This window comes from Nematolebias whitei, chromosome 11 (assembly GCF_014905685.2).
Source record: "Nematolebias whitei isolate Nwh7 chromosome 11, NemWhi1, whole genome shotgun sequence".
Lineage (NCBI taxonomy): Eukaryota > Metazoa > Chordata > Actinopteri > Cyprinodontiformes > Rivulidae > Nematolebias > Nematolebias whitei.
Genome location: NC_056508.1, coordinates 17,805,228 through 17,828,641, shown reverse-complemented (window position 1 = coordinate 17,828,641; position 23,414 = coordinate 17,805,228). Strand labels below are relative to the sequence as shown.

The 23,414-nt window shown below is 41.5% G+C and overlaps 2 protein-coding genes across 2 annotated transcripts in view; both read left to right on the top strand.

Annotated features, from left to right (window-relative positions):
* LOC119416647 (cytosolic sulfotransferase 3-like) overlaps window positions 1–7,037 on the top strand; it is an 8,002-nt gene extending 965 nt beyond the window's left edge. Inside the window, exons 2-6 of the mRNA XM_037683833.1 lie at window positions 1,365–1,465; window positions 1,622–1,748; window positions 6,484–6,581; window positions 6,654–6,828; window positions 6,906–7,037. Of these exons, the coding sequence (XP_037539761.1) occupies window positions 1,365–1,465; window positions 1,622–1,748; window positions 6,484–6,581; window positions 6,654–6,828; window positions 6,906–7,018 (614 nt within the window). The 3' untranslated portion in view covers window positions 7,019–7,037. The remainder of the gene's footprint in view (window positions 1–1,364; window positions 1,466–1,621; window positions 1,749–6,483; window positions 6,582–6,653; window positions 6,829–6,905) is intronic.
* Window positions 7,038–13,380: 6,343 nt separating this feature from the next.
* On the top strand, window positions 13,381–21,517 carry LOC119417498 (cytosolic sulfotransferase 3-like). Its single transcript, XM_037684710.1, has 8 exons — window positions 13,381–13,411; window positions 16,410–16,538; window positions 16,660–16,788; window positions 17,299–17,399; window positions 18,393–18,519; window positions 20,272–20,369; window positions 20,463–20,637; window positions 21,405–21,517. The coding sequence occupies exons 1-8, from the start codon at window positions 13,381–13,383 to the stop codon at window positions 21,515–21,517; spliced, it is 903 nt and encodes a 300-aa protein (XP_037540638.1).
* The last annotated feature ends 1,897 nt before the right edge of the window (window positions 21,518–23,414 follow it).

Below are 23,414 nucleotides of genomic sequence, written 5' to 3'. Positions count from 1 at the left end.
AGAGAGAGAGAGAGAGAGAGAGAGAGAGAGAGAGAGAGAGAGAGAGACTATACCACTGGCTGATATTTTGATTAAACTTGCAGAACCCATGAATGTACCTTATCTGACTAAGATAAGGTCAGATAAGATAATAATATAACATCATTGTTTCACCATTTTCCTTAGGTTAAATTTTAACAAGATATTAGTTTTTTTTAATTAATTAAGCATTTGATTTTTTTTTAACCACATTACAATATATTCACTTTTATTGAGAGCATGTGCAGACTTCATTCTATTTTTACAACCCCAATATGAAAAAGTTGGCACACTATATAAACTGTACCTAAAAACTGAATGCAATAATGTACAGATCTCATAAGCCCATATTTTATTCACAGTGGAACATAGTAAACAGGTTAAATGCTGACATGTACTGTATTGCTCATAAAGAAGGCTGACTCAGTTCTGGGGACTCCACTAGAACCTTTGGAGATGATTATTCAAAGAAGGATTCTTCATAAAATGAAGAACATTATAGACAACCCTCAGCATCCTCATCATCAGACTGTCATACAACAACAGTGTCTTCAGTCAGAGGCTTCTTCAGATCCATTGTAGGACAGACAGAACAAGAGATCCTTCCTGCCCACAGCCATCAGCATCTAGAACAACTCTTTAATGAAACCAGGATGATGAGTTACCACAACATTTAATTTACCTCTGGGATTAAGAAAGTATTTCTGAATTGAAATGTGATTTCTCCACATTCCTGAAATCTTTTGATGTTATGAATTGCAAACAATGGGATATTCAAGGCTTCACCAATTGTCTGTTTATGAACTTTTATTTAGGAATTATTATATTATATTGCATTATATTATGTAATATTATTTATTAATATAATTATTATTTTACACAGTAATTCAGAGACTGTTGAACCTCTGACCATCTTAACTTTTCTAAAATGGTCTTTTAATCCCAGTTCTCTTATGACCTTGTTACCAATTGACTTGTTCCAGTGAAAAATGCTCCATCTCCATTCATAACCATTTGTTGGGCTTGTCCCGTCTTTTTTGAGATGTGCTGCTGCCATAAAATTCAAAAGAACTTTTTTTCTTTACAAAATGGTAAAATTTCTGATTTTTAAACATTTAAAATTTATTATGGTCCATTCTGAATAAGATGATGATTTGTGAGATTTGCTAATTACTTCATTCTGTTTTCATTTATTTAAGCAACCTCTTCGGAAACATATTAACTCACAGTTTAGTGTTTTTATCTTTAGTTTAAAGTTCACTGAATTTGCACAGTACTTGTCTTCTGTTTTGTTGTAAGTAAGTTGTATACTTTGTTGATTGTGTATATATTATGGTCTCACACAGGAAAAGATCTTGCAGACAATCTTCCCACCACCCCTCGACTCATCAAAACACATTTTCCTGTCCAGTTTGTGCCAAAGACGTTTTGGGAGCAGAACTGTCGGGTAAAAAAGTTTAAATTCTGGATTATATTGATGTTCACATAGTGATGAGCACAAAATCTGATTTAGAATAAAGCTCAACACATATTTCTTTTGGAGGGCTTAAAATATATGATACATTTATAAGGAATGTCTGTGTGTGGTTCTCATCTTGTGTAGGTCATCTATGTGGCCCGCAACGGCAAAGACAACATGGTGTCCTACTTCCACTTTGAGTCCATGACCAGTACCCAACCAGAGACTGGAACTTGGAGCAACTACTTCCAAAGATTCATTCAGGGAAAGAGTATGTATGAAAAATTGCAGGAGAGTTATTGTCAGTATTACTTCCATGTGATTAACGACACAGTATTATTTAGGAGACATAAATGTCATCTAATCATAATCAGGTAAAACAATTTGGAAACGGTGTCTTTAATGAACCACACCCAACATGTTACTCTATGTCATATGTTTGTTCATATGTTTATTTTACAAAGAGAAAGCAACATTTTAGATTCAGCCAGTGTAACACTAGGGCATGCACTCTGTCTGTTTGTCAAATCATTTTTAACACCAATAAGTTTAAAACAAGGTTGTTCTTAAAGGTTTCACACAACCTGGTGAAAAAGTTTTGATCCATTTTTCTTCATAACTCTGGCGTATCCTTCCTACAAACATAGACTGTTTTCCATTTATTGCTTTTTTTATTTTTAATAATGAATTTTAAAATGTTCAAACGTGTCCTAAATCCTTCTGTTTGTAAGGTCATATTTCAGGACAGGTTACATGAAGATACATAAAATGTATACACATGAAGCGCTGTCACAAAAATATGCAGAGTGCTGCATTGTCCGCTCGCGTTTTACACCCTTATCAGCTTGACAGGGTTTACAGTTTACAGGGTTTATAGTTCAGTGGGTGACCTTGAAGCCAGCTGTAACTTTTATTAACTGTTAACTACCCCACCAAGACAAACTCTATGAAAAAAACAACAACAATTTTTTCATTTCTTATTTCCTTGATGACAACAATCAAAGACTTTTTCTATAACATACCCATAACATACCTATACCAACACATTTGTACCATTTTGTGAAATGTGCTAAAAATTTAAATTATAATTAACAACTAATACCTGAGCTAGTAGTATTAGTAGTAGTAATAGTAATAGTAGTAGTAGTAGTAGTAGTAGTAGTAGTAGTAGTAGTATTAGTAGCCTTATGTCATTAAAATAGAATTTAAATTATTTCGCCCCCCCAATTTTAATCATAGTAACTTAGTTAAGCTTATAAAGCAACAAAAGTAAGGAGTATGAAAATTCCTTCAGCATATTCATGATGTACTAACACTTGAAGAGTCATATTTACAGAAATAGATTAACTAGATGGTTCGAGTAAGTTGATTTTATAGCAAGTTATCATTTTTAATTACATTAGCTTAAATTTGCTATCTGTACCATGAATTGACAAAATCTATAATTTGGTCAAGCATAAAAAAAACATTTAACATGTGAGTTTTTGTGCTGCATCAAGGGTCATAATTCTATTTAGTAAGGACTTTATCACCAAAATATGTAAAAATAAGTATCCATACCTTTCAAAATTTACCCAAAAACAGTCAGGATGCCATGCTTGATGTCCTGGTCTGTGACCCTGGTTGGAGGAAGGAAAGATGAAACTACCATTTACTGTCACGGTGCCATCTGGTGGATCTTTTCAGCATTACATACTGTAACCGAATGGTGGAGATGGCTCAATCAGTTTGAGTTACGATAGACACTCCCTTCATTGAAATTTAGCGACTTAAAATGTGGTCCACCATTTGGTTGACCAGGAAGTCTTAATGGGCTTGTGTGAATGTTTTTGGACAGTGCCCTGAGACAACTCCTGTTGTGACTTGGTGCTATATAAACAACCTGAATGGAGTTGGTAAAATCCCTGGGGTACCGTATGCTCATATTGATCACATCAGTCATCCAGAAGAAATGTCTAGATATTTAGTGACCTTCCCATAATTGTGCGGCTGCACTCGAAGTGTTTCTGATGAAAAAAATAGAAAGGGTATCGTTCATTGCTGCTGGCCATGGTTGTAGAATTTGGCTGGTCAATGTGGAGTGTGGTATTAATGAACATTCATAACAAATGCTCAAATTCACTGTTTTGCTGTCTGCATTGCTGTCATGAACCATATTGTCCTGCTCATCATGGTGATCATGCACCTCTTACTCAATGTACGTGCTTCGTCTCTGAGTAAATAGACATGTGAGACGTAACAGTAGAATCAACATCACGATTATTACAGTAACAACGATATACGTAAACAACTGACACTGTTGAAACGTTCTCCTCCTTTGCTCCTCACCCTTTGGTGGTGGTGACATGGTGTCATTGTACTGCTCAAGATACCGGAAGTCTCCTAATAACTCACAGGTTGCTGGTTTCTTCACTGGTTTGAGATGACAACCCCTACTGGAATTTGCCCCCTTTGTAGCCATGCTTTACCCCTGTGAGCCGCTGAGAGCTTTGCAGTGAGAGAGATGGACCCAAGTGACCCTTTCAATGATCTTTACTGCAGTGGACATGGCCAACAACACATATAATGGTCTGCCCCAACTTGGAGAATGCCAGTGCTTTCTTTAAATGACCTTCACCAGGACCCAGTCACTTGGTTTCACCTTAATGTCCTCCTTGACTTCTTCCTGTGGTACGACATTAGCAGAAACAATCTCTTTTGCTGTGAAAATCTTTAAGATAAAGTCAGAAAGAGATAACTCTCCCTCATCTTGGACTCTCCCAAGAGGGGGAAAGTGATACAGTCTACCCTGCACTATTTCAAATGGACTAAGTAGACCTTCTTTAGAGGGTGCATGTTCAGTAACACCAGAGGGAGGCAAAATACCCAATTTCTTTTTGTTTCTTCCAGTGTTTTTTTTAGTTTAATTTTAACAGTCCCATTGTTTCTCTCCACCAATCCTGCTGAGTGTGGGGGAGAAGCAAAGTGGTTCTTCAACAGTGTGCCTAAAGTTTCGCTCATCTTTTGAATGAATTGATTCACAAAGTGAGTCCCATTGATGCTATAAGTCCTCTCAGGTATTCCAAATCTTGGAATTATTTCTTTAACCAGAGCTTTTACCACTTTTAAAGCATCTGGATATGCACACGGAAGCAGTTCTACTGGAGAAAATATCTATAATGACCAGGTAAAAAGCTTTCTTGCTACATTTGTTTAGCTCAGTAAACTCCATACACAAGTGTTAAAAAGGATTATTTGGTAATGGAAATCTTCCTGATTTAGGCCTCAAATTACCCTGTGGATTATGTTTCAAACATATCAGACATTGTTGACTAAATGTTTTTGAATATGTTGTGAAGCCATAGTGCATAAACACTTTCTCCACCAAACAGTCCATCCTACCTTTCATACCTCATGTGTGACACCATGTGTCACCAGGGCTGCGTATTTATACATGTTCTTGGGCAGGATGGGTTTACCTGCCGGACAAGTCTATAGGCCTGTCATTCACTGAGGCTCCATGTCTCCTCCATTTGTTTTTTTTCCTCGTCTGTGCTCGCATTCTGCATGTCAGCAAAGATTGCTTCATCAATTTGCTCTAGTGTGTGAATGTCTGTTTCCAGAGGTAGCTGCTATGTCTGCAAATGCATTGCCTTAGGAAAACTTATCTTCACAGTGTGTGTGTGCTCAGCCCATTTGCAAACACTAACTTCCTGCGGGAGTTGTACACCGTCCAACAATTTAACAATTAGCTCTCCGTGTATTATGGGTTTGCCTCAGTCACCTTATTATGAGTAACCACAGCATAACCTGTCTGATTTTGACCTGCTGGGGTCTTTTTGCATGGTCCATCTACAAAGTAGGTCATATATGGGTCAGTTAAAGGTTCACTTTTTAGGTCATTTGTCAGCTGCTGTACTTGTCCTGTCTCTGAAATACAGTCATGTGCTGTCCCATCCTCTGATGCAGACAGAAGTGTGGCTGGACTCAAGGTTGTATATCTCTCTATCATTATGTGTGGCTAGGAGTTTTGTCATATACAAAGTAAGAGATGTCTTGCTGGTGACAAATGTGTTATTTTATTCTGTAAAGGAAGCACTGAAACAGCATTTGCCACCTTCATTGTGAGTTTATGAAACAATACTACAGTCACTGCTGCCCATACTGCCATTGAGGCTGCCACAATAACTTGGACATAAAGTGGGAGTGCCAATGCCACAGGGTCCAGCTTGGTCAAATGGTATGCAAGAGGATGTAATTTTGTCCCATGCGTCTGAAGAACAGATGTTATATGTTCTTCCTTCCAGTGGACTGTCTGAACAAAAGGTTTTGAACAATTTAGCAAAGCTAATGTTGTCTTCATAATCAAACTCAGTTTTGTCTTAGTAAATGCTGCATCATCCTCTTGTGACCATGTTATGTTTCCATTAGCTACCCATGGCCTGCTCGTATATCACTTTTAGCAGTGGTGCGGTCACTCCTGATAAAAGAGGAATCCACGCTCTGCTGAAATTCAATAATATTTTCTGCACACTTTAAATTTATGTTTTATTACTGCAAAAGTGGTATACTTAATTTTGATACAGATAAAAAGACTCATAAAAAGACCCACCTCTTCTTTTGGTCTTTTCTTTTGTCCAACAATGTAAAAATAGCAATAAATGTCAAAATTCATTATATGTTTTTAGTTTTATAATGTCACCCAGACTGGCCAGAAAAGCCACCCTCCAACAACCTTTAAGACGCCCATGGACCACCAGTTGATAAGTAATTTTTGCGGTTCCTGACTCATTTATTTAGTGAGCGAAGGGGCAGTAATGGCTCTTTTGATCAAAAAGTTTGCAAACCCCTGGTCTAGGCTAATGGCTAGATAAATGAGGGCATGTTTACCGGTAAATCATTTTTCAGGACGTTGACTGAATATAATTTTAATGGCGACCTGATGAAAAGATTTTGAAAGAAGGTGTGATTTACATGCAACTTCTGTCACATGGATTTAACACTCCTTGTTTCATTCTGTTGCTCAGTGGTTTATGGCTCCTGGTACGACCATGTGAGCAACTGGTGGAAGAAGAAAGAGACCTATCCAAACCTTCATTATATGTTCTATGAAGATCTGATTGAGGTAATTGGTTGTTTTATTTCCAAGGTCTGGTTGGTTACACATTAAAAATATATATTTTTCACGTGTTTCCAGGACACTCAACAAGAAATAGACAAACTCTGCTCATTTCTTGGCTTGTCTCCTTCAGCTGAGCTCAAAGAAATGGTTGTGAGTGGAGTGCAGTTTGATAAAATGAAAAATAATCAGATGGCAAATTATTCCAATGTCCCATTCATGGATTTCAACATCTCCCCCTTCATGAGGAAAGGTTTGTTAAATGCTGATATGATGCCAAAGAAGAAATTGATAGCAGAAATGCTGAACAGGATGTCTGTGTTTCTGCAGGAAAAGTTGGTGACTGGAAGAATCACTTCACTGTAGCTCAAAATGAAGAATTTGATGATGACTACAAGAAAAAGATGAAGGATCCCACTCTGCAGTTCCGCAATGAAATTTAATGTGTTTATGTTTGAAGCTGAGTCCAACATTGACCTAATGGGATGTTCACTGACTGAAAATAAAGTGCTGTAATCTCAATGGTTGCTAATCAATGGCAACACGTTGTTTTTTTTGTTTTTGTCAAATGAAAGGTGAAAATTTGACAACTCAGTTTGTGCTTTTATTGCATGCTTTATTATTTCTTGTTTTGTTTAGCAAGTCGAAACAGTCCTTTTATCATTCAGCCTTTATTTATACAGGTTAATCTCATTGAGCCTTGGGGACTCATTTACAAGAGAGACCTGGTTTTAACAAAGAATGATGACAACAGTGGACGACAACGACAACAATAGACAATCATAAAGGATGCGTGCAAATTGAGACAAGTGAAAATGAAATGGTATTAAAAAAATGTAACAAAACCAGCTAGGTTGTAAGGCGATGTAGAAGAAACTAAAAACAAGAATGTGTCTGCGTTGTTTTGTCTCAGGAACTTAACAGATTTTTAAAGCCACTCAGAGAGGTCAAAGTCGAGAGCTTCAGATCTTTTTGCAAGATATTCCAGGAAACAGGAGACGAGTAGGAGAAGACCCTTTTGCCAAGTTCAGTTTGCACTGAGGGAACACTGCAGGTAATAATATCCTGAGAGCGCACGCTGTAGCTGCACTCATGAAGAGACATGTAGGAGGAGATGTATGAAGGCAACAGACCAAGAAGTGATTTAAAGTGGGTACGATAATCACAGCCAGTTATGAATCCTAGTGCACCGTGACAGGCAGCATCCAACATCTGCAGGGTGCTTGTAGGGGCATTTATGTATCTTGAACAGTTCATTGCATTGTTGACTATGTGTTAACCTGCATATGATAAATAAACAATAACCTAAGTGAAAACTGACATGTTGAGAGGCAGCACACTATTTGCAGTGGGATCAGTGGGAGCATCAGTCGATCACCCCACTCAGATCTAGGGGCTAAACCTGGTCAACTACATCAATGATGCAAACAAAATAAAGTTGTTTTGCTGTTGAGATCTAAATGAGATGAATAAAGTAAGTGAGGCTGCTGAATAAATCACAGGCTTTGTGTTAAACAGCAGGTAATTTTTGGTATTTTGCACATTTAGGGTTTTGGCTGATAATGATGTAATAAACTTATATTGTCCCTGATTGGTCTGGGAAGCTCAGTCCTCACCTCCTTCTACAGGTGTGCAGTGGAGAGCATCCTGTGCTCGAGCATCAATGTGTGGCATGGAGGCTGCACAGCTGCAGAAAGAAAAGCTTTGCAGAGAGTGGTGCAGGCTGCACAGAAATCTGTTGGAATCAGCCTCCCCACCATCACAGACATCTACACCTCCAGATGCAGGAAGAGGGCCACCTGCATCATGAAGGACCCCACCCACCCAGCACACACACTTTTTGCCCCACTCCCCTCAGGAAGGAGGTTAAGGAGCATTAAGTGTAGAACCACTAGACTGAGGAACAGCTTCTACCCTGAGGCTGTTCGACTCATGAATCTCTAACTAGAATAATCACTGTGAAAAACCATATCATGTTGCTGCTGATCTGTTTCATGTTGCTGCTGATCTGTTTCAATGTTGATGTGTTCATGCGTGCACATCTGCTCACAGACTCATGTTCATGTTTGTGCTGATGTTCAATGTTTTATGTTATGAGTGCTTAGTGTATATTTAGTTGATGTTTTTCTTAGTTCATATCTTAGATGTTATTACTGTTTTTCTTAGACATTTTATTGTTGGATGTAACTGGGACCCTGTGTACATAATTTCGCTCCACCACATGTACCACATGAGGTGCGAATGACAATAAAGAAACTCTGACTCTGACTGACTGATTTAAGGTGACACGTCTTCCAACAGGCAAACGCCATTTAAGAGGGGGCTTCTCTCCTCCCATCACTACTACAAGAATCATTGTCTGACATGAGTCAAAATGAATGGACACCATCATTTAATCATGCTAATTTAACACGTTACGCATTAACTCTTGTCATGTTTAAACATGAGGTCGAGCTGAGGTCTGAGGTTGAACCTCAGATCCAGGAGGAACATTGTGAGTTCCCTCCTGACCGTGGAACACTGCACCAACTCTTTACCCTCACTAGGGTCCTCGAGAGGTCATGGGAGTTTGCCCATTCAGTCTACATGTGTTTTGTGGACTTATAGAAGGCATTCGACCGTGTTCCTCTGGGTACACTGTGGGGGGTACTCCATGAGGGCTCGTTGCTATGGGTTGTTCTGTCCATATACAAGTGGTGCGAGAGTTTGGTTTGCGATGCCGTCATAAAGTCGGACCACTTCAGGGTGGGAGTTGAACTCCACCAGGGCTGCATGTTGTCACTGATTCTTTTGATAACTTTTATGGACAGAATTTCTCTGTGCAGCCAGGAGGCAGAGGGTTTACGGATCAGTGGCCTCAGGATTCCATCTCTGCTCTTTGCAGATTATGTGGTCCTGTTGGCATCATCGTGCCGTGATCTTCAGTTCTCACTGGAGTGGTTTGCAGAGTGTGAAACAGATGGGATGAGAATCAGCACCTCTAAATCGTTGGTTACGTACTGTAACCCCAGATTCTATGAGTATAGGCGTAACCCTTTAAGAGCTGTCGCTTAGTGGGTTTTATCCCGTCATGCGAAGCATTACACTGAAAAGTTTAGTCCATGCCCACCTGCTGTGTGGGTCCCACCTGGTCTGTATAAGTTACGTTAAGAGCGGGTAATCGGCTCCCAAATAGCTTTTTCTTCAGCCATTTAGGAGCCAGTGAGGCCCGACACTTAAAGGGCTACGCCTATATTCATAGAATCTGGGGTTACAGTACGTAACCAACGTTCTATTTCATATAGGCTTCGCCCTTTAAGAGCTGTCGCTCAGTGGGTTAAGGGCGAAGCGGATGTGGTCCTCGCCTCACTGGGTCCATTCGAACACCGTATGAAGTGGAAGCTTGCCCAAAAACAAACGTCTTGTCACTCAGCTCCCCATGTACGTAATTACGCATTGCGTAATTATGTGCACCATGCACAGACGCATGCTGTGTAATTATGCGTTCTGAATGCATGAATGCCCCAGAAAGTTTCAACGGGGAGGGAAAGATGTTGAAAAGGGGGGCCATGAACCAACTGATTCACAGCTGAACAGTATGTACAGATTAATAATAACAAGTGAACTGATTATTAATCAAATGAACTGATTGGTAACAATAGTCATGAACTGATTAGTGACAATAGAACCAAATAACAGACACAACTTGTGACTGATAACAACATCTCACACTGTAATGCATGCAGTCAGATATGAGCTTAAACGGGGTTCCATGAAAACAATAATATTCATTCTGTTAGAACATTGAGGACACAATGTGTCATGGAACGAACCGTCACATCACGTAAATAGAAACAAATAAATGAGCAGGGTGTTGACCACGCGGCCGCAGTGCAAATGTCCTGCATTGTCATACCATTATGCAAAGCAGTCGAAGATGCGATACCCCTGGTCGACTGTGCCCTGAGGTTGACAGGAGGCTCTAAATCTGATGCTCTGTAAGCTTCAGAAATGGCCTCACACAGCCAGTGTGACAAGCGCTGGGTGGATAACGGGTGGCCTGCAGATGCATCTCTATAATGCACAAACAAATGTTGAGTTTGACGCATTGCAGCTGTGTACACTGTAACACGTCAACGCCCGCACCGGACAGAGAAGATGGAAAAACGCTTCTTCTTCTGATTTGTGAGGGGGAGGGAAAAACCCCTTCAACGATAGCACTCTTGATTTAAAAGAGCTTGTGATGTTTTTAGGCGTAAAAGCTGGATTTGGTCTTAGATCAGCTGAGCTGCCAACAGCCTGAATTCTGAGACATGACAGAGCGACAGAGGGCAGATAAATCACTCACTCTCTTAGCGGATGTTAAAGCCAGCAGCAGAGCTGTTTTGAGACAAGTATTTAATTGGAACCTGATCCAGAGGCTCAAATGGACCTTTGATCAGGGCCCGCAGGGCCAACATTAAATCCCACTGTGGAGAAAGTGGGTGTAAAACAGGACTGCGTCTCTGTACACCTTTTAAAAAACGCTTCATCAGTGGATGATTAAAAGCTGTTCTGTCTCCGAACCCTTCGTGATAGGAAGAGATGGCTACAGCGTACGTTTTAATCATGCTGAACGCCAAATTTCTGTCCATCAGCTGCTGCAGAAAAGACAGCACGTCGCCTAGTGGATATGAGGTGGCCTCTACACCTTTCTCTGTACACCAGCACGGAAAAGCTGTTCACTTTGATGTGTATAGCACTGTGGTAGATACAGCACGTGAATCCTGGATTGTACGCATCCTCCCTCCACGGCAGTTTCCACGGGCGATAGCAGGCGTTGTAGGACTGGGAACCATGGTGCGTTCACGCGCTCGGGAGCCACCAGGAGAGCTGTCAATCCCTCCTCCTGAACTCAGTTCAAAAACCGTAAAATCAGAGGAGGTGGAGGAAATGCGTAAAGAAGCGTTTTGGGCCATGGGCTGTGAGAAAACGCATCCACCCCCAGCGGTGGTTTGTCTCGCGGGCTCAGTGAAAACCATAGTTGACACTGAGCGTTTTCTCGTGTCGCAAACAGGTCCACAGCTGCTTTGCCAAATTTCTGCCACGTCTGAGCCATCAGATCTGGATGGAGAGTCCAGTCCCCGTGATGTGGACCGCCCCTAGACATCACATCTGCCCCTTTGTTCAGAACACCGGGGATGTACACTGCTCTGATGGAGAGCAGATTTTGGTGTGCCCAACACAGTAGTTTTCTCGCAATGTGTAACATTTGGGCTGAGCACACACCCCCCTGCCGGTTTATGTAAGGAGCAGTATCCGTGTTGTCTGTGTGAATCAAAATGTGTACATTCTGTAGCACAGGAGCAAAGTGTTGAATCACGTTCAGAACCGTGCGACACTCCAAAACATTTATGTGAGCTGTTGTGTGATGGGGCCACAGCGCCCCTACAGCTCGAGATAGGCATGCCCCCCCCCCAACCTGACAGTGACACGTCTGTGAAGACTGACACGTGTGACGTGTGTCTGCTGACGGGGACTCCCTCCGACAGAGCCAGGGTGTTTCCCCAGTGTCGGAGGTCTGCTCTCATGGAGGGAGGAACAGTGATCATCCTTCTCTTTTGTTTTACTGGATCCGCACACAGACACGCAAACCACCTCTGGAGGCGACTCATGTGTAGTAAACCCAGCGGGACCACTGTGTGAGCTGACAACATCGTTCCTAATAGTTTCATGACAGAAACAGCGGTTACCACTCTGCCAGGTCTTACGTGGCAGAGCTGGTCTTTTAGAGTGTCAATTCTCGTTTGTGATAAACGAGCCCGCATGGTGGTCGAGTTTAGCTTCACTCCCAGATAAACAATCGTCTGGGCCGGGAGAAACGAGCTTTTCTTCCAATTTATGGCGAAGCCCAGATTTAACAGGTGTGATGTCAACACCTGAGCCTGCATCGCTGCTTCCTGTCTGGAGTGTGACAGCAGCAGCAGGTCGTCCAGGTAAAACAAAACTCTCATCCCTGTTCTGTGTAACAGTTGTAGGGTCGTCTCCACACACTTTGAGAATGTACGAGGCGCGAGGGAATACCCGAACAGCAGCCTGTTGTACTGATACTTCATCCCTTGAAAGGAGAAGTGCAGAAATTTTCTGTGTTTTGGGATGATCGGTATGTGGAAGTAGGCGTCTGTCAGGTAGATGGAAACAAACCAGTCGTTTCTCTGGATGTTGTCCAACAGCTGTCTGGTTGTCAACATGTGAAACGGTCTGTCCATGATCGCCTTGTTGAAAACTGACAGTTCCAAAATCGGTCTCGTTCCTCCGGTCTGTTTGGGAACCAGGAAGTAATGTGAGTAAAACCCTGTGTTTTCCTCCGTCGGGAACCCTGGAGATCACCTCTTTTACCAGAAGTTCTTAGACTTCTGCATTTAGGAATAAGACTTGGTCTGGTGATGACAGGACTGTCTCTAAAATTCCTCCAAACGGAGGGGGTCGGGTTGCAAATTGCAGTGTGTAGCGCCTGCTTAACAACCTGGTCATTCATCTGTCTGGTGAGCATGTTCTTAGCCACTCCGCGTAACGTTCGTGGAGTGGGCACGCGTTTAGGTGATGCGTCATGTTTTGTACGGATGTCATCCAGTCCACCGCCTCGACCGCCGTCATGCGCCCTCCATCAGGTGCCCTCCATCAGGTGCCCTCCATCAGGCGCCCTCCATCAGGCGCCCTCCATCAGGTCTCTGTGCAGTTTTCTGGCAGAGAGGGAGAATGACGGAGCCAGGTGGACCTCTGAATCATTGTCATCCACGCTGCAATTCTGGACAGGCAGACAGCAGAAGAGGCGCACATGTTGAGAATGGCGTCAGATGCCTTGCAGAGGGAGCTCCTAGTCTCCTCAGGCAGATCTGTGGCCTCCAGCCTCTTGGACACGCTGTACGCCAACAGCGCCACATTGTTGTTTGCTGTGGCTGTCTGAAACGCACACTGGTGAGCTCGATTGGAGAGTGTGGTCACCGTCTGGTCGTGTTTCCCTCGAGGGACAGGACGCTGCTCCAACCTGGACAGCTTCGCTCCAAAGGCTTCCGCGAGGCTCGGCTCCAAGGGGGGGGGGGGGGGGGGGTACCGAGGCAAAGGTCCGCTCGGTGAACCCCTCCACTCTGGTGATGGGAGCAAAAGTGGAGACCGGCGCTCTCAATTTACCAGAACCGGCCGCGGCCTAGTTCCAATAGGATGCCACCGCTGGAAACCGAGGCCAGATGGGATCAGGAGGGCGAGCCAGAGTGGAGCCAAACCTTCCCGCTAGATCATCCCATCTGGGTGGGGGGAGGAGAGGAACGGAAAGTCCCTTCATGTCAGCAGCTTCCCGTATAATGTTGGGCAGTTCTGAGAGGAGGGCACTGACGGCAGGGAGCGATGTGGCTGTTGAGGCGGGAAAGCCCGGAAGGGTTGAGCATCCGCTCGGCCCCCCTCGTTCCAACACTACGCTCTCCGGGAGGGAACGAGCATCGGGGCTGCTGCTGACGTCGCCTGTCCCAGAGGAACCATCCGATTCGCTCCGAGAGCCGGCGTTGAAGAAGTCGATCGCATCGTCCAGCGAACAGTCTCCCGCCACGGACAGGCAGTCCTCGACGTTAGCCTTAAACAAGGCTGCTCTCCTCTGCCTTTCCTCCGGAGGAAGGTAATCACAGAGGCAGCAGGAGGAAGTGCGGGCGACGTGGCGGGGACCCAGGCATCCTTCGCAGGTGTCGTGCCGGTCAAAACTGAGCAAGTAACAGGTCTTGCAGGACGGACACAAGCGGATGGTGTTGGAGCTGAACATCTTGTTGAAGGTCAGTGCTATTAGCTTGCTGAAGAAAATTGGGAGCCAATTACCTGCTCTTAATATAACTTATACAGACCGGGTGGGGCCCACACAGCAGGTGGGCATGGACTAAACTTTTCAGTGTAATGCTTCGCATGATGGGATAAAACCGACTAAGCGACAGCTCTTAAACGGCGAAGTCTATAAGAAATAGAACTGAGCCCATGGTCCTCAACTGTAAAAAGGTGGATTGCTTTCTCCAGATCGAGGGTGAGGTTCTGCCTCAAGTGGAGGAGTTCAAATATCTTGGTGTTTTGTTCACGAGTGAGGGAAGAATGGAGCGTGAGCTTGACAGATGGATTGGTGCAGCATCTGCAGTATTGCGGGCTCTGTACCGGTCCATTGTGGTGAAAAGGGAGCTGGGCTGTAAGGCAAAGCTCTCTGTTTACAGGTTGGTCCACGTTCCTACCCTCACCTATGGTCATGAGCTCTGGGTAGTGACCGAGAGAATGCGATCGTGGCTACAGGAGGTTAAAATGAGTTTCCTCTGGAGAGTAGCTGGACTCTCCCTTAGAGATAGGGTGAGAAGTTCAGTTATTCAGTTGAGAGACTCAGAGAAGAACTGCTGCTCCTCCATATCGAGAGAAGCCAGTTGAGGTGTTTCGGGCATATCCGACTGGGAAGAGACACTGGGGAAGACCCAGGACATGCTGGAGAGACTATGTCTCAGTTAGCCTGGGAACACCTTGGAATCCTTCCAGAAGAGCTGGAAGAGGTGGCTGTGGAAAGAGGTCTGGCCTCCTTGCTCAAGCTGCTGCCCCCGCGACCCAACTTCAGAACAAGACGAAGATAATGAATGAATGGATGAATGTTTAAACATTTACCACAACATGAGAATGTGTGTGCTTAAAATCAATTGTTACATCCATTATCTAGTGATGTAATTAGCAAAAACACAAAACAAAGCTGGACTCACAGTAAGTTGTATTTTAGAGCCTTAAATATTTAGTATTTGCAATAAAATATTTTTATTGTTCAAAATATTGCTTCTGTAAAAATTAAATATGAAAATAATAATTAAGAACAAAAAATTGATTCCACTGTTCTTGACATCACTTAGACGGCTACAAAGAAGGGCTGGTTAATAATCCTCTACAACAGAGATCCCCAAATCTGGTCCTTAGGGTCCACCATTATGTGCTTTATCTTCACTCTGCTCTAGCACATCTGATTGAAATGATTTAATTAATTCCACAGCATGTCACCAAATTCTGCAGAAGCTTGTTAATGATCCACTCCGGTGACTCCGGTGAGTCGGAGCAGGAAAAATGTCCTAAACATGCAGGATAGAAGTCCCCAACTGATGCTGAGGTCAGTTAGATGATGATAAGTTGAAGCTGTTGCTGCATAAGGTGGTTCTACAACCTCATTGTATGGAGGAAGCTTTACACAGCACTGTCAATCAAATACATGAAACAATAAAACACAACACAATGTACAATGCAACATTGAACAGATGGGGTTGTGTTGACCTGACTGATGTGAGATTCCTACAGATAGTGTGACCTGCAGGTATTTAAGAAACTGTGGAGGTCATAGTTCAGGAACGAATGAGGTGGGGCTAGACACAGATTTTACTTTTAAGCCTTTCAGACTTTGCAGGGCAGTGCAGTGTTAAGAGGACACAGGAAGAGGAGCCAGACAACAACAACAACAACAACAACATGTTCCATCTTCCTGAGAAGGTTTGTGATTTTTATTTTTGAGCTCTACTACACAATCAGGTACGATGTGTTGGGGTAGTTGCATTATACGAGCTCTTACATGCACTTTTAAAACACTTGTGCAAAGTTGAGGATATCAGCCCCTCTGGATCTCAGCAATACTTTCTTTTATTCTGAGAACTGGCTCTGACTTTCTCTTTGTGTTGACACATTTTAGTTAGTTAGTAGTTGTTCTTGAAAAAACAACTATCTAACGGAGTATGGCACAACTTTCCACAGATACTGAATCTTTGCTCATGTTTTTAGATGTTTTCTTTCATTTTTAAAATTTTTGGCTTCTTTTTTCTTTAAAGGCGAATTCACTTCGTCCTGAACCCTTTGATTTCCATGGAGTCTCAATGACTAAATATTTAGTAGACAACTGGGAAAATGTCCAAAACTTTGAGACGAGACCGGATGATATACTCATTGCAACATACCCCAAAGCAGGTCAGTCTCCAAACACTTCATCCATGACATTTTTTTTTAAAATAATACAAATGTGTGTGTTGAGGTGATGCATTAAATGCATCCTGTTTCTCTCTCTCTCTGTCTGTCTGTCTCTTCTTAGGGACCACATGGGTCTCCTACATCCTGGACCTGCTGTATTTTGGTCAGACGAGTCCAGAGCGACAGAAATCCATCCCCATCTATGACAGAGTTCCTTTTTTGGAGTTCATCGTCCCGAACTTCGTTTCAGGTTAATGATCAAATGCTTCCTTCATTCCTTCTAAAATCTCTTTAACTTACAGTCTACAAAAACATTTACTCATCAACGTCAAATTTGACCATTGGTTCCTTGTTTTCCTGCAAGGCAAAGGTTTTATTTTATTTTAAGGTTTTAATCAAACAGATGTCAAGTTTTAAGCAATTCCCTTTTTCTGAAGTAAATCCTCACAACCATATTCCCACCAAGATTCACGATTATTGGTCTCATCAGGATTTTTTCGTTTTTTTGTTTTGGAATACTGACCATGTCTTTGCAAATATCTGCCAATACCAGTGCTTTTGGTCATGAGAAATCTTAAATATAACTTGGAAGTTCTTGTTTTATAGATTTTGCTATCAGACAAGTTACCAAGAACAACACACAGGAAAATATTAAATTGAATTACTGTCAGAAATGACATGACTGCTGATAGTTAAACCAACAACTGTTTCTCCTTTAAATGATAGAGTTTTGTTAATTAAGGTGTATCTGTTCACACAGGAAAAGACCAGGTAGACAATCTTCCCACCACCCCTCGACTCATCAAAACTCATTTTCCAGTCCAGTTTGTGCCAAAGTCATTTTGGGAAAAGAACTGTCGGGTAAAGTATTTATGCTGTTTAAATAAAATTTAAAAAATATTATTTATCACTCCAAAAAGTTGAAATGTTAGATGTTAAAACAATCAGACAGCTGTATAAGCATGTATGATAGAATTATTTTTAAAGATCAAAATGTATTCATTTTGAAGAGATTATTCAAATATTTAGAAATGGGATTTCTGTGGAGCTGTCTGAATCATTCAGTTCAAATTCAAGAATCTTTTTTTTATCCCCAAGGACAATATTTGTTTCACAGTCAGTAGTCACACAAAACATCCATATTAGATAAGACATTGAAACGTTAAAATAACAGAAATCAATTTTTGTTGAGAAGTCAGATTGGATGAATGAGTTTTTCAGTTTGCTCATCCTACATCTGGGCAGCAGATACCTGCATCCAGATGGAAGCAACCTGAGCTCACCATGGAGTGGGTGATCAGGATCTGCCAGAATCAGCCTGGTCTTGTTCTCTGACCTCACCTTGTGTAGGTCAGTGAGGTTCTGTAGGGATATGCCCTACAGAACATCTTACCTGTTACTTACATCTTACCTGTTTATCTTTTTAACTTGTTTTTAACAACTTCAGTTTGGAGAAAAGCTTAATTTTAATCAGATGAGTTAATGGCTAGTCAGAGCAGGGCCAAGACCAAAGTGAATTGCTGTTTTCCAGGTTTGCATAGCAATTCATGCAAACTCTTGCAAAGCCGATACACTGCCATCGTGTCTTGTGGTTATTCCAGCAGAAATACTTTGATCTATGTAAGTAATAGTGTATGGTGGAACTACTAAGAATATAAAGGCTTATCAAACTTAATTTCAATGAACTACTGTGAATTTTTAGAGACTGTGGTACTTTTAGGATGGCAGCACTTTGGTTTAGTCCACACTCAGACTAGCTGTTAGCTCATCAGTCTAGGCACAAACTCTTACTTTCTCCAAACTGAAGTCATTCATAAAGCTACCTGCAACATGTTGTCTGGTTCTCTTCTGTAGGTTGTCTATGTGGCCCGCAATGCAAAGGACAACATGGTGTCCTATTTCTACTTTTCCTGCATGACACTGTTCCTACCAGAACCTGGAGATTGGAGCAGCTTCTTTCAGAAGTTCTTGGAGGGAAAGGGTATGTAAGAAAAGTTGCAAGAAAGTTGGTCATTGTCACTTCCATGCACATGGCATGACATAATCATCAGAATTCTTAACATTCACAAATTTTGGTTTAAAAGAACACCACCTAGTATATAAACTGTCTTTACAATAAATTTAGGGTGTGCTTTTAGCATTTGGGCCTAGTATTTAAGTAAACAAGTGCTGTGTCAACTCTAATCCTAAAACCTGATGAGTGTAGTGATGTAGAAGGCTAGGTTAGCTTCAGTTAGCTTAGAGCTCCACTACAGTCATATTTTAATAACGGGTTCTCTCTTTTTCGAGCTACTTGACAGATATGTGACAGAGGTACTGTGTTGTCGATGGTTTAATCAGTGACATGAGACGTTAATTTTCTTTGACCCATCAAAATAAATGTGGTCATTTATTAACAGAATCAAAATTTAACATCAAAACATTGTACACCTGATTAGACTGATTTGCTTTTGATTAATAAAACTTGGCACGTTTTACTTAATAAAAACAACAGACATTTCTGAAGATATCTGGATTAATTACTGGCAAGATAGAAGTTTGAAGATGGGAAAGGAAGGAGTTTAAATGGAGAGAAAATGGAAGGATGAGGATGTATGTCTGTAGACCAGAACAACACGCTCCTTTCAAGCGCCGTTCACCCGCGGTACACTTGTAGTGAAGCTCGTGACGACTCTTTACCTTGGCGGAGGATGGGTCAGCTGCAGTCAAGAGGTCCCTGGCACGCTACCTTTCAGCGTCTCCTCAGGGCGGCTGCGACTCGGCAGAAGTCGTGAGATAACCCGTTCCACAGAACAAACTTCCTCAGCAGTTATAGGGCATTCGCCGGGTGGAGCCACAGCGAGGCGTCATGGCTCCTGCAGGAACTCCAGCCGAACTCCATCAGAACCAGAAGAACTAACGGAACTCTGAGAAGACTCAGAGGAACTCAGAACTACTCAGAACTCCTCAGAACTAGCACTAACTGTTCCAGGAAGTGTCGACTTTTAAAGAGTTCTGCTTCTGGTCACTGTTAGTAAGTCCTGATTGGTTGAAGGAACCAACAGGGTTGTGGTTTTAGTGACGTCAAAGGGTTTTTACAAGTCGAGAAAACAGCGGAAATGTTTAGGAACAGACAGAGAAATGTTTTGACGAAGAGAGAAAACTACAGGTGTCAGTTCTCTTGTTTTCTGTCTGAGAGGTTTAAAAACACGACAGCTCGTTCCATTAACTTGTTTTGGACTGTCTCCGACTTTTGACCGACATCACTCCTTCTCATTTCAGACAGAAGATCAAAAATGCATAATTACTTTGTAACATAGACATTTAACTTGATTTCCACTTTGAATGAGGATTAAAAAAATCATTAATACTGTTTCACAGTTGATTTAAAATGAGTGGTTCACTTCAACATTTAAAAATGGTTTGAACTAAACACACTTTTGATTATCAAGATATTGTAAAATAGTAATGATAATATAAAAAAGAGAGTGTTCTTTCAATTGATTAGTTCAAGATACAATCAGAAAGTCTCTGGATGAGCTAATTTGTATTTCTGGATTCAAATCAATGAAATAACAGTTCCTGGCCCATGAAGGTCTTCAGAGGCAGGTTTGATCGGAGGCCTAGTTCACTACATGAGGACTAGGCAAAAACCTTTAACTCTTAAGAAAGGACTTAAAAAAAATTTTTTTTTACATGAATTCATTGATCTTCATGCTGATAAAGCGCTCCTCCTTGTTTTGTTTTCATTCAGTGTCATATGGTTCCTGGCACGACCACGTGAGCGGTTGGTGGCAAAAGAAACTGACCTATCCAAACCTCCATTACATGTTTTATGAAGATTTAAGTGAGGTAAATGGTTTTATGTTTGTGCCTCATGCTCTTCAGAATTTACTTCTAAATGTTTCCTGGTTGGTAAATAATGCAGGGATTTGATCTTTTCAGGACACTGGACGAGAAATAGACAAACTCTGCTCCTTTCTCGGTTTGTCTCCGTCAGCTGAGCTCAAAGACATGGTTGTGAACGGAGTGCAGTTTGATAACATGAAAAATAATCAGATGGCAAATTATTCCACTTTCCCAGCCATGGATTTCAGGATCTCTTCCTTCATGAGAAAAGGTTTGAAAAGAAGTTGTTCCTTTTCAATGTTTTCGCTGTTCTTACTCATGTTTGCTGTGAAAAGTGATGTTTGAGTGCAATCTGTTGGTGTCCATTGTTCAGTTTATTGTTTTTATAAAACTACTGATTTTGTTGATATTTTATAAGTGGATTTAATTGGACGTTTGTAATTGATTTGGATTTTGGATCTTATTTTGTTTCTTCTTCCAGCTATTCCATCTTCAGGGTCTCCACAGCGAGTCCTCCTCCTCCATCTCACCCTGTCCTCTGCATCCTCTGTCCTCACTCGAACTACCTCCATGTCCTCTCTAACAGCATCCATACTTCTCCTCTTTGTCTTTTTCCTGGCAGCTGCATTTCTAACATCCTTTGATACCCACTGTCTCTCCTCTGGATATGTCATGACTTTATCTCCCAGTTGTTCAACCTGTGCTGCACCTCTGATGATCTCATTCCTAGTCTTATCCATCATTGTCACTCCTAAGGAGAACCTCAACATCTTCATTTCTACCACTTCCAGTTCTTTCTTGTGTCTTTATGTCAATGCCACTGTCTCTAAACCATACAACATAGCTGGTCTAATGACTATCTTGTGAACTTTTCCTTTGATTTTTGCTGGATTTAGACTTAATACTACTTTAAAATAGTACCCTGAACTGCCTTTTGTTGCTCGTTGGTGCTGTATCGATAAACTGAATGTGCTCCTGTGTGGAAATGATTTTTAAGGGAGAGCAGAAAAGCTTAACTGGTTGTCTGCATTTCTGCAGGGAAGGTTGGTGATTGGAAAAAGCACTTGACTGTGGCCAATAATGAAGCTTTTGATGACGACTACAAGAAAAAAATGAAGGATCCCACTCTGAAGTTTCGCACTGAAATTTAAGAGTCACAAGTTGAAGCCAGGTCCATGATTGAGAATTTGAATTCGCTAACTGAAAATGTGAAAAGTGCATTATATATATATATATAAATGCTGATTTCACCTGTTAAAAATCTAAATATTTGATCTCTTTTATCATAATCTAAGAATGTACGTGCTTAAAATGAAGACAGTGATGTAATTACTAAAAATGAAACAATGTCCTGAGTGTAAGCTGTTTTGTATTTTTTATTCTATTTAAGATTCAAGAAAAGGACTTCCTCAATCTGAGAAAGCTACCAAACAAAACTGATTCCCACAACAGCATACTCCATAGTGGGAAATAAAACAGTTTGCTGGTGCTAAGATGGCCTCCATGGGCCCTCCCTCTCCGGGGTTCATCCTTTGGATGAATGACGAAACATCTCAGCACAAAGATAAACCATCCAGATGAGCTGACTGAACATTGTTGGATTGTATACCTGGATTATTGAGCATGAACTTTGGTGTTTTGAATCACTTTGGCGTGACTGTCTCAGAGGAATTGACGGGGGGAGAGGGCGGGTCCCAGAGGCCATTTTAGCACCAGCAAACAGGGTTTTTTTTTTCCACTGTGGAGTATGCTGTTTGTGGAAATCAGTTTTGTTTGGTGGCTTCTCAGATTGAGGAAGTCCTTTGGATGAAGGACGAAATGTCTCGGCACAAACAAAATAAACCGTCCAGATGACCTGACTGAACATCGTTGGATTTTATACCTGGATTATTGAGCATGAACTTTGGTTTTTAAAGTGATAACTGTTTTTATATGGTAACATCACAGAACATAGGGAAATTTGATTTAATTTTAATTTAGGCTAAAAAAAATAATTATAATGAAGGTGGACATCTTGAAAAAATGGCGGCTATTGTTTTTCTATGTGGATGCCATGGTTTTTGTAAAATACAAGTTTAGTAGATAATTTTTCCAGATTTCATGCTTGTGCAGCATCACAAGAACAAACCTCATTACAGGCCTCAGCGTGTGAACACTAAAAATTAAATGTATATTACTCAAGTTATTACATAAATTAAGGACAATTGATTGGCTTAATTATTTTCTTGTTGTAACAATGCTTATTGGTCACAAAGCTTATACTGCTGGAAATCCTGTTCATTTTCTCCTAAAAGATGCCAGAAACTTTATTTGTGGGTTGAGCAGCAGAGTTGAATGTGTGAGGTTCATCCTGGACAAAAATTGCCTAATATATTCTGTCAATGCCAAACAGTTTATTCTTGTATTGAATCTTGATTCATATTGTCATTTGAACAATGTATTAATTTGACAGGAGGTATCATGTGGAAGAACCATACACATCCACATCAGCCTGGCATCACTACCTCATGCTGCTCATGAGCTTGTTCATACACTGCTTTGGGTTGTAATCCCATTCTTCAACAGTTCTTTTTTTAAGTCAGCCCATGGGTTTGTGTTTGTCACTCTGGAACAAACATTTCCAAACTGATCCTACAGGTATTTAATGAGGAGGAGGTCTGGACTGCCGGTAAGCCGTTCCTTTCTCTCCACTCCCAAATTCTCGAGAAAGTTTCTGACAAACTCCACTCTGTGAAGAAAAACAATGTCATACTGAAGGAACGAGTTCCGTTCCAGACTAGAAATGTTTTATTTTTGACAAGTGAAATTCATGTTAAACTCTAAAATTCATCCATCCATCCATCCATCCATCCATTCATCCATCCATCCATCCATCCATCCATCCATCCATCCATCCATCCATCCATCCATCCATCCATCCATCCATCCATCCATCCATCCATCCATCCATCCATCCATCCATTATCTTTACCCGTTTATTCCATTTTGGGTCACGGGGGTCACTGGTGCCCATGTCCAGCAATCACTGTGCGAGGGGCGGGGTACACC